This window comes from Sciurus vulgaris, assembly GCF_902686455.1.
Source record: "Sciurus vulgaris genome assembly, chromosome: 16".
NCBI classification, from domain to species: Eukaryota; Metazoa; Chordata; class Mammalia; order Rodentia; family Sciuridae; genus Sciurus; species Sciurus vulgaris.
In genome coordinates this window covers 24068691-24081436 of record NC_136477.1, presented here as the reverse complement: position 1 = coordinate 24081436, position 12746 = coordinate 24068691, and the positions used below count along the sequence as shown (strand labels likewise).

Here is a 12746-nt window from a genome sequence, read left to right as displayed (position 1 = left end):
GCTTATTTTGTTTAACTTGATGCTTTCCAGTTCCATCCATTTTCCTGCAAACGACATAATATCATTCTTCTTTATGACTAAATAAAACCATTTGAGGCTGATTTCATAAAATTTGTATTTAAGTGGTCCCATTCTAGACTCAACAGTGTTACTTCCACCATTTTTTCCAAAACTTAAAATATCTTTAACTTTGACTCATTGCCTTCCAACTTATTTACAGTCATCAGTCACTTTTTCACCTGTTTACACACCACACTGAACACTAACATTCTCAGACAGGGTTTCTCAAACCATAAAGCTCAAACGAATCACCTAGAGATGTCATTAAAATGTATATTTTGATCCAGCAGATCTGTGATGGGCCTGAGAGTTTGCATTTCTAACACTTCCTAGTGATGCTGATGCTACTGATCCAGGCATCATTCTTTAGCAAGGAGTGAGAGAAGACACCTAGTACAAGGATACTATAGAGACCTGTTTATGGCACTATGATAAGAATGTAATATTACACCCAAAATCATGCAAGGACATAATTAATATTGTTAAAGTGGCCGTATTACCAAATATGATTTACAATCCCCATCAAAATACCAATGCCATTCTTTACTGAACTAGGAAAAATAATCCTAAAATTAAAATGAAAGAAGACTCCAAATACCCAAAGCAATCCTGAGCAGAAAAAGCAATGCTAGAGTCATAACTATATTCAATTTCAAATGATATTACAGAGAAATAGTAACAAAAACAGTATGATATTTGTGTTAGGTTTCTTTCACTGTGATCAAAATACAACAAAAACAACTTACAGCAGGTAAAGTTTCTTTAGAGTTCATGGTTTCAGAGATTTAGTCCATGGTTGGCTTACTCCATCACTCTGGGCCTGAAGTGAAGAATATCATGGCAGAAAGGCACAGTGGAGGAAAGTTTCTCACCTCATGGTAGCCTCCAGGAAAATATAAACCCAAAAGGCACACTCCTAGTGACCTATTTCTTCCAGTCACACAATACCTGCCTACAGTTACTACCCACTTACTCCCTTCAATTAATTAATTAATTTATTTATTTTATTTATTTTTTGGTGCTGGCAATTGAACCCAGGGGCAATCAACCACTAAACCACATCCTGGGCCCTTTTTTAATTTTTTGAGAGACAGGGCCTTGCTAAGTTGCTGAGGCTGGCTTGCAACTCTCAATTCTCCTGCCTTAGCCTCGCGAGCCACTGGGATTATACCCATGCACCACCACTCCCAGTCATTCAGTTTATTAATCAGATTGATTAACCTCCCTTAGGTTACAGCTTTCAAAATCTGATCATTTCACCCTTGAACATTCCCACATCAACAAAGGATTTTTAGGGGGAAGAGATGTCATACCCAAACCATAATAGTACTATCATGAAAACAGGTAGATCAATGCAAGAGAATACAGAGAAAAACCCACATAGTTAGAGTCATCTGATTTTTGACAAAGGTGCCAAAAATGTATGTTGGAGAAAACATGGCCATTTTAACAAATGGTGCTGGGGAAACATGCACATGTGGAAGAATGTAAATAGACCCTATACAAAAGTCAACTCAAAATGGATCAAAGTTGTAAGCATAACACCAAAAACTTTGCAAATGCTAGAAAACAACATAAAGGAAACACTTGAACACATAGGCACAGGCAATGACTTCTTGAATAGGACTTCTATAGCTCGGGAAATTACAGCAATAATCAAAATATGGAATAGAATCAAATTAAAAAGCCTTGGCACAGCGAAGGACACATCAGCGTGAAGAAGACTACTGAATGGGAGAAAATCTTTGCCAGCTACTCTTCCAACAGAAGATTAATATTTAGAATATATCAAGAACTCAAAAACTTCACACACACACACACGAATCCATTCAATAAATGGGCAAATGGATTGAACAGACTTCTCAAAAGAAAAAAACATGAATGGCCAACAATTTTCTGAAAAAATGTTCAGTATCTTTAGCCATCAGAAAAAAGGAAATGAAAATCACACTGAGACTCCAATCAAGAATACAAACAATAAATGTGGGCCAAAATGCAAAGTGAGGGAAACGAACTCTTATACACTGTTGGTAGAGAAGTAAATTAGTACAGTCACCACAGAAATCAGTATGGAGGTTTCTCACAAAACTGAGAAGAAAACTACCATATGACCCAGCTATAGCATTCTTGTATTTATCCAAAAGAATTAAAATCAGCATACTCTAAATGATACATTCATACCCATGTTTATCACAGCATAATTCACAATAGCGAAGTTATGGAGTCAGCCAAGATGGCTATCAAAAGATGAATGGATAAAGAAAATCAACATATATGTAGATACATATACACACACACACACACACACACACACATATATTACACACACACATACACACACAATGGAGTTATATTCAGCATAGAGAACAAAATTATATCATTTGTAGGAAAATGGATGAAACTGTAGAGCATCGTTCAAGGTGAAATCAGTCATATTCAGAAAGCAAGTACCATATGTTTTCTCTCATATGTGGAAGGTAGTGGAGGAAAAGGGGGAAAAATGGTGGGGAAGGGACTTCATGAAAGTAGAAAGGAAACTAATAAAGTAGATAATGATGATTAGAGGGAGGGAGGAAAAGAGAGTAAGAGGTACTTGAAAATGAAAATGATCAAGTTATATGTATGTACCAATAGGCCACAATGAAATGCAACATTCTGAATAATCAATATGAACCAATAAAAAAAGAATGATGGTAACATAAGGGAATATGAGAAGAGCGGGTTAGCATCATATCTGCTATGTGTTACATATTTGGGAATGTAGATTTGTTTGTTGCTTCAGATTTCTCTAAATTTGTTGGACTTTCACAGGATTGGCTAATGGCAGGTGGTATGGCTTCACTTAAAGAGGTAGCAGCTTAACACTGAATGTCTAGAAGTTACTGGATTTGGAAAGTCTGTTGTACAAAATAAACTTATGTGATGGAAACCCTATAGAATAATAAATCTGGTTCATTTAGCTGTTAAAAAAGAATGCAATACTTACAAACTGTACTATATATAACACAACAGCTAAGGAGTAGGAAGAGACTAAAATAGAGAAAGGGGGCTCCAAAAGTGATTTGGTTTGGCAGACAATTAGACAAGGAAAGGAATAAAAATGGGTCAGAGTAAGCAGAGAATGTGGAGAGATCCCTCCCAAAGGACATGGAAAAAATAGGGCTGAGGTGGATGTGGAAGGACTCAAATTTTCTCATTTTTCATTACTAAAATGGGACAAGCAGGCAGAATCCATTTACTGGATTTCTATTTTAATCACTAAAATACTCTTGTAACGTCTTCAGGTGAATGCTCTACAGTACAAAAGTTTAGAAAATTCAAAAAGATTCCCGAGGATGAAAAACAAACTCTACAGAAATGATATTATCTGTTGAACCAATAAAACTCTAGAGGAAAACAATTTTTAAAGTAGAATAATGGGTGAAATTGCAGTCGATCCAAACCTTTTCTTGGATTAGTCTTTGAAGATGAATCCCACAGGACAACATGGCAGTAAATAAGGTCAACAGGTACTGCTGAACTTTGCAGATGGCAGAGGCCAGGGAGTTGATTATGGAGTTCAGTCCCACCTTCTCAATAACATTCTGGAAGGCTGTAGGAGACTGGCGAGTGATTCTACACAAGGCCTGCAGAGACAGGAGGGCAGACCCGTGAGACAACTCCAAGTGCATTCACTACCGCAGAAGATGACACACACTCCTGTGCACAAGGTACTGACCTTGCCCTTTATAACTTATTTTGGCACAAGAAAAAAATTTAAACAAACTTAAAAGGAGAACAGTAGAAGCTGCCAATACAATTTAAAGTTGTTTTAAAACATTACACAGCATTGTAACAATAATCACTAAATTGATAAGTTAACTAATTCACAAGTCTAAATAGGAAAACTTCCTTTTAAGTAATAAACATTTAATGTATTTTTTGTTCTTTTTAGTTATACATAACACTACAATTTGACATATTTATACAACCATGGAACATTCATTATTCTAATTAGGATCCCAGTCTTATGGTTGTTCAATACAGAGATTCACTGTGGAGTATTTATATATGTACATAGGAAAGTTGAGTCCGATTCATTCCATTCTCTCCTATTTCCTGTTCACCCTCCCTTCCCTTCATTCTCCTTTGTCTAATCTGCTAAACTTCTATTCTTCCACTACCCATCCTTGTTTGGTGTTAACATCCACATATCAGAGAGAACATTTAACCTTTGGTTTTGGGGGATTGGCTTATTTCGCTTAGCATAATAGTCTCCAGATCCATCCCATTTTCCAGCAAATGCCATAAAGTCATTCTTTTTAATAGATCAGTAATATTCCACTATGTATATATACCTCATTTTCTTTATTCATTCTATTGTAGGGCTCCTAAGTTGGTTCCATAGCTTAGCTATTGTGAATTGAGGTGCATCACTGTAATATGCTGACTTTAAGTCCTTCAGGCATGCAACAAGGAATGGAATAACTGAATCAAATGGTGGTTCCATTCCAAGTTTTCTGAGAAATCTCCATACTGCTTTCCAGAGTAGAAAGACCTATCAGCAATGTATGAGTGTAACCTTTTCCCCACATCCTTGCCCACATTTATTGTTACTTGTATTTTTTAAAATTTTTTTTGGTTGTTGATGGACCTTTATTTTACTCATTTGTTTATATGCAGTGCTGAGGATTAAACCCAGTGCCTGGCACATGCTAAGCAAGTTCTACCACTGAGCCACAGTCCAACCCCATTACTTGTATTTTTTTTTTTTAACTTGTATTCTTGATTGTCACCATTCTAACTGGAATAAGATGAAATCTCAGTGTAGTTTTGACTTGCATTTCTCTAATTGCTAGAGACATTGAACATTTTTTCATATATTTGTTGACATTTGTATTTCTTCTGTGAAGTGTCCGTTTAGTTCCTTTGCCAATTTATTAATTAACCAGACTTTAAATTACACTACAAAGTAATACTAACAAAATCAGCATTGTATTGGTATCAAAATAGACCTGAAGACCAATGGAACAGAATAGAAGACACAGAGACAAATGCACATAAATACAGTTGTCTCGTACTAGACAAAGGTGCCATAAACACACACTGGAGAAAAGAGCCTCTTCAACAAATGGTGCTGAGGAAACCGGAAATCCATATACAGCAGAAGAAAATTTAGCTCCTATCTCTTGCCCTGCACAAAACTCAAAGTGACTCAAAGACCTAGACATTAGACCAGACACCCTTCATCTACTAGGAAAAAATATAAGCCCAACACACCATCATGTTGGCTTAGGAACCAACTTCCTCAACAAGACTCCTAAAGCACAGGAAGTAAAATCAAGAACAAACGAGATATCAAACTAAAAAATTTCTTCACAGCAAAGAAAACAAAGGCATGAAGAGATAGTCTACAGAATGAGAAAATCTTTACCACCCGCACCTCAGATACAGCATTAATCACCAGGATATATAAAGAACTCAAAAAACTTAATGACAAAGGGGGGAAAAAACAATTAACAAATGTATTCTTTGTACTGACACTAATTTCTCAAAACTACTAATAAAAGTTCATATTTAACACTGTTTACTATATGGAACACTATCTCAGAATATCTGAAAATCATGTAATTCTTCCAAGCGCATATAAGAAAGGTAGCATTACCCCATTTACAGATGAGACTAAAGCTTAGAATATTCAAGTAATTTGCAAAGTATCATAGAGCTAGCAAAAGGAGGAGCAAAGATTCAAACAGAGGTAATTAGCCCCCAGAGATGTCCCTAACTTGTTCATACTTTTTCAAACTGTCACATGAGTTCTTTGTCCCTGATTTTTTACACCAGTCTATAATTTTGATTAATAATTAAAATATAAAACACAAGACAAGTTGTTACAAATATGATGACTGGAGGAAAGAGGAAGCAGGAAGAGAGGGAATGAGGAAAATATTCTTTAAAACTTTGAAGAACATTTAAACATTTCATTTGCTGGAAAATCACGGGAAAAAATTTTTTTCTATCATCAAGAATGAGTTTCCTTTCAAACTTTTTACTATTGATAATTTAAGAAAACAAGTGCTGGTATAAAACTGAATCTTTCACAAAAACAAAATGCTTTAAAGCAAATGTTTTCATTTAATGCTTAACCTTATTTCCAGTTTTATGAAAATGCTAAATGGAAAAGGTTAAGGCTAACTAGTGTCAAGGAAAATTCTAGAAGGACCTACTATAAATACCTGTCTCAAGAGCATTTGGACTGAGAGGTGGAAAGAAAAATGGCAATGAAGAGTCAAACTTTTATGACTGTGCCATGCAAATTTTTCAAATGAATGCAATTCTAATAATTATTTGAAGTTACATACAAAGACTATATTATACATTTTTTAAAGTATGTGGAAATAAACTTTGCAATGTATATATTTACTGCCACTTCTGAAGTTACTGAGTAATAAAATGAGCTCAAAAAATGAAGATTTTCAAATTACTACCTAAATACCTTCCCTAAAATAAAAAGCATCCCTTGCCTTGTAGAACTATTATATGGGACATGTCTAATACTGTCTTAACCACTGACTCCATTTCAAACATATACTAAGAATTTGCATTCATTTAGAGATAACCATATCAAAATGAAATTCCATCAAATAATGAAACTCTTTGGGAATTTTTCAAATAACATTTTGGTCTCCCTTCTCTTCCAATGGAGTTACAGATGGATAAGTTAGATACTTTGGTTTAGAAACTATGAAGGCAGGGTTCAACTCTAAAATCTAAATTAGTTAAGTTTTGGTAGAAAAGCAGCAGTAATATCTGAAAAGAGGAGAATGAAAAAGAGTTCATAAAGAAGAAATCTGGTTCTGATGAAAGAATTAATGCTTTTAAAACTCATTTGTAGTTTCCTGCCACTACTTGTTATTTTATCATTTTACCTAATTTTGTTTTGAACCCATTACAGTTTTTTTTCTTTTTATTTTGTTTTTATTCCCTCCCCTTCTTTTTCTTCCTCATTTTTTCTTCTGTCTCTTGCCTCCCCCATTTTCTTGTGGTACTGGGATTGAACAGAGAGGCAATCTACTGCTGAGCTGCCTTCCTGGCACTTATTTTTATTTTATTTTGAGACAGCCTCACTAAGTTGCTCAGGCTAGACTCCAACTTGTGATCCTCCTAACACTCCTAAATATCTGGAATTACACACATATGTCACCATACCTAGACCTCTCTCCCCCATGCTATATTCTTGTTTCTTTTCTCTTTGTTCCCTTTTCTATCTCATATATGGTTCACAATTAATTTCATTTTCTTTATTGACTTCTTTTCCAAACTATTCTATAAACTAACCCCACTTCTGCTCCTGGGATATTAGAGTTGTAGAGAACATTTTCAATAAGTTTTTATGCACATTGATATGTGATTTGCTTTCAACCTGTAACTACTACTGATGGCTATTCCCTTCTTTCAGAGCGGTGCTGGGGCTTGAACACAGCACTTTGAACATACTGTGTGGATCCACTAAAGCTGAGACAAAGGTCCATACCAGAGCACACAGAAAAGAGAAAGCAGCTCACTAAAAATACATTGATGTAACAGTGGTAGAAATAAATACCCCAAAAGCAAAGCAAATTTCAATATACAAACACAGATAACACGAAGTATCATGTTAAACATAATAACACAAGGTATCAAGATGCCAAACTCTCTAATAACTGAATCCATAAATACTGAAGTGGAGTAAATGCCAAATAATTTTTTAAATGATAATGAAAATTATCAATGAGCTGTGAATAATGGCACACAACCTGTAATCCCAGCAACTCAGAAGTTTGAGACAGGAGGATCACAAGTTCAAGGTCGGCCTCAGCATGTTAGCAAGTCCCTAAGCAACTTGGTGAGACTCTATCTCAAAATAAAAAATAAAAACAAAAAAGGGCTGGGAATGCAGCTCAGTGATAAAGTATCCCTGGGTTAAATCCCCAGTACCAAGAAGAAAAAAAAAGGAGAAAAAGAAGGAGGTAGGAGAGGGAGGACGAGAGGAAGGGGAAGAAAGGGAGGAAAAAGGGAATGAAGAGAAACAACTATGAACAGAAAAATACAAGAGCTCTGAGACATTTATTCATCATCGTTCTTGAGACTCTGGCCAGAGCAATTAGACAAACCAAAGAAATTAAAGGGATACGAATTGGAAAAGAAGAACTCAAACTATCCCTGTTCGCTGATGACATGATTATATATTTAGAGGAACCTGGAAATTCCACCAGAAAACTCTTAGAACTCATAAGTGAATTCAGTAAAGTAGCAGGTTACAAGATCAGTGCCCATAAATCCAACGCATTTTTATACATAAGTGATGAATCTTCAGAAAGAGAAATTAGGAAAACTACCCCATTCACAATAGCCTCGAGAAAAATAAAATACTTGGGAATCAATCTCACAAAAGAGGTGAAAGACCTCTACAATGAGAACTATACAACACTAAAGAAAGAAATTAAAGAACACCTAAGAAGATGGAAAGATCTTCCATGTTCTTGGATAGGAAGAATTAATATTGTCAAAATGGCCATACTACCTAAAGTGCTATACAAATTCAATGCAATTCCAATTAAAATCCCAATGACGTACCTTACAGAAATAGAGCAAGCAATTATGAAATTCATCTGGAACAATAAGAAACCAAGAATAGCTAAAGCAATCCTTAGCAGGAAGAGTGAAACAGGGGGTATTGCAATACCAGATCTTCAACTCTACTACAAAGCAATAGTAACAAAAACGGCATGGTATTGGTACCAAAATAGAAAGGTAGATCAATGGTACAGAATAGAGGACACAGACACAAACCCAAATAAATACAATTTTCTCATACTAGACAAAGGGGCCAAAAATATGCAATGGAGAAAAGATAGCCTCTTCAACAAATGGTGCTGGGAGAATTGGAAATCCATATGCAACAGAATGAAACTAAACCCATATCTCTCACCATGCACGAAACTAAACTCAAAATGGATTAAGGACCTCAGAATCAGACCAGAGACCCTGCAGATTATAGAAGAAAAAGTAGGTCCAGATCTTCAACATGTCGGCTTAGGACCAGACTTCCTTAACAGGACTCCCATAGCACAAGAAATAAAAGCAAGAATCAATAACTGGGATAGATTCAAACTAAAAAGCTTTCTCTCAGCAAAGGAAACTATCAGCAATGCGAAGAAAGAGCCTACAGAGTGGGAGAATATCTTTGCCAATCATACTTCAGATAGAGCACTAATCTCCAGAATCTATAAAGAACTCAAAAAACTCTACTCCAAGAATTCAAATAATCCAGTCGACAAATGGGCTAAGGAAATGAATAGACACTTCACAGAAGAAGATCTACAAGCAATCAACAAACATATGGAAAAATGTTCAACATCTCTAGTAATAAGAGAAATGCAAATCAAAACCACCCTAAGATTCCATCTCACCCCAATTAGAATGGCGATTATCAAGAATACGAGCAACAACAGGTGTTGTCGAGGATGTGGGGAAAAAGGTACACTCATACATTGCTGGTGGGACTGCAAATTAGTGCAGCCACTCTGGAAAGCAGTGTGGAGATTCCTTAGAAAACTCGGAATGGACCCTCCATTTGACCCAGCTATCCCACTCCTTGGCCTATACCCAAAGGACTTAAAATCAGCATACTACAGAGATACAGCCACATCAATGTTCATAGCTGCTCAATTCACAATAGCCAGACTGTGAAACCAACCTAGATGCCCTTCAATTGATGAGTGGATAAAGAAGCTGTGGTATATATATACAATGGAATATTACTCAGCCATAAAGAATGATAAAATTATGGCATTTACAGGCAAATGGATGAAATTGGAGAATATCATGCTAAGTGAGATAAGCCAATCTCAAAAAGCCAAAGGAAGAATGATATCGCTAATAAGTGGATGATGACACATAATGGGGGGAGGGAAGGGTTAGTGTTAGGGTTAGAGTTAGGGTTAGGGAGGGGGGCATGTATGGAGGAAGGAAGCACTGTATAGAGGGAAAAGAGGGGTGGGAGGGGTGGGGGGAAGGGAAAAAATAGCAGAATGAATCAAACAACATTACTGTATGTAAATTTATGATTACACAAATGGTATGCCTTTACGCCATGTACAAACAGAGAACCAACATGTATCCCATTTGTTTACAATAAAATAAAATTTAAAAAAAAAAAGACCAAATTTAAGACTCATAGGTCTGAATGAAGGGTGGAAATAGAGAATAATGATACAGAATTCAGTAAAATTATGGCAGAAAATTTCCCCAATCTTAGGAATGAGATGGGCATGTAGGTACTGCGGTTGAAAAGAACCTCTTCATGATACATTATAGATAAAATGCCAAATATTCAGGCCAATTAAGGTATTTTTAAAACTATAGAAGCACTAAGTCACTTATAAAGACAAACCAATCAGAATCACTGTAGATTTCTTAGCAGAAACTCTAAAGACCAAGAGGGCAAGTGAGAACATATTTCAAGCCTCAAAATAACTGAAAGCAAGTAACTGCCAGTTTAGACAATGATATCCAGCAAAGCTATTCCTCAAAAATAAATAAAAACCTTCCAAGATAAACATAAACTGAAGAATTCATGAGCACTAAGCCAGTATTGCAGAAGATACTTAAAGAAATATTATACACTGAAGAAAAAACCAACAAGAAAGCATGGGAAAGAATAAAGCTCATTAAAAGAATAGACAATCAAGCAAGAAACAGGAATGAATCAAACATTAGAAATAAAACAAAATGACAGAAACTAACAGATCTCGCTCTATAACCACCTAAATGTAAATGGCTTCCAATAAAGAAACTGACTGAATTTAAAAACAAGACCTAACTATGTTATGTGTAAGAAAAATAGCTTATCAGTAAAAATATTCACAAACTTAAAGAATACAAAATGATATTCCATGCAAATGGAATCCTAAATCTAGCAGAAGTAATTATTCTTATATCTAACAAAGTAGACAATGAGTTAAAGTAGTCAGAAGAGACAAAGAAAGTCAGTACATATTAGTAAAGGGAACAAATGAACAAAAGATAAAAATTTTAAGTATTTATGCCTCCCAAATCTCAGTGCATTCAATTTTGTAAAACTAATCAGTAGGACAACTAGTCCCCAGTAAAAAACAGGGGATGATCTCAATGTACCATGCTAATAAGTCACCCACACAGAAAATCTACAATGATACCAGAGATAAATTATATATCAAATGGACTTGACATGTACAGAATACTTCATCCAATAACAGCTGAATACACTTTCTTTTCAGCTACTCAAGGAACTTTCTCCAAAAGAGATCATATATCAGGCCAAAAAGCAAATCTTGGAAAGAAAAAATGAGATAATTCCTTGTACCTTACCAGACTATAATAATGGAATGCAATTTAAAATCACAATCAAGAAAAAGTACAGGAATTATAAAAACATGCAAATTGAACAACACACTTTTCAGTAATGAGTGAGTCATTGGACAAATCTAGAGAGAAATTTAAAGATTTTTAGAATCAAGTTGGGAATAGAAATAACATATCAGAATCTGTGGAATAAAGCAAAGGCAGTTCTAAGAGGGAAGTTATGAGTGTTCACATTAAAAAAAATCAAAAGGAGCTCAAGTAAGTAACCTAACGATGCATCTCAAGATCTTAGAAAAACTGGAAAAAACCAATCCCAAAATCAGTAGAAGGAAAGAAAAAATAAATACCAGAGCAAAAATTAATGAAATAGAGAAGATACAAAGGATCAAAGAGCTAATTCTTTGTAAAGATTGATAAACCCCCAAACTAACCAAAAGAGACAGAAAATCCAAATTAATAAAATTAGAAATGAGAAAGGAGACATTACCACTGATACTGCAGATGTTCAAAGAATCATTAGGAATTATTTCAAAAAACCATATGCTAACAAATGGGAAAATCTAGAAGAAATGGAACAGTTTCCAGCACACACAAGGATATGGAAAACCTAAAGAGACCAATAACAAACAAGAATATGAAAGTAGTAACAAAAAGCCTCCCGAAAAAGAAAAGCCCAGGACCATATGGATTCACAGCTGAATTTCACCAAATGTTTACAGAATATCTAATAATGCTCCTCAAATTATTCCAAAATATAAACAAAAGCAACACTTTCAAACTCATTCTATAAAACTGGTATCATCCTGATACCAACACCAAACTGGACACATTAGTTTCAGACCACTATCTTTGATGAATATAGATGAAAAAATCCTTAATAAAATACTAGTAAACTGTAGTTGACAACATATTTTAAAACTCACACATAAATGATCAGGTTGATTTCATTCTTGGGATGTTAAGGATGATTCAACATATACAAATCAATAAACTAATAGAACACAAATAGAATCAAGGACAGAAATCACATGATTATCTCAATAGATGAAAAAAAAAGCCTTTGAGAAAATACAACACGTTTCATGATTAAAAAAAAAAAAAAACCTTAAGAAATCAGGAATATAAGGCAACCTCAACACAGTAAAGACCACAACAAAAACAACATCACATTGACTAGGGAAAAGCAAAAAGTATTTCTTCTAAAGTCAAGAACTAAGATTCTTCTGTTCATTACATTTCTTTAAATTTGAGAGCAATTAGACAAGAGAAAGAAATACGAGGGACACAAATAGGAAAGCAAGAAGTCAAATCATGCACAGTTG

General features: G+C 34.9%; 1 protein-coding gene across 8 annotated transcripts in view; it reads right to left on the bottom strand.

Moving 5' to 3' along the window:
- ULK4 (unc-51 like kinase 4) overlaps positions 1–12746 on the bottom strand; it is a 633437-nt gene that overhangs the window by 512729 nt on the left and 107962 nt on the right. For all 8 annotated transcript variants that reach the window (XM_079114122.1, XM_079114115.1, XM_079114118.1 and 5 more), the window contains one exon: positions 3504–3686. In XM_079114122.1, coding sequence (XP_078970248.1) covers positions 3504–3686 — 183 coding nt within the window. The remainder of the gene's footprint in view (positions 1–3503; positions 3687–12746) is intronic.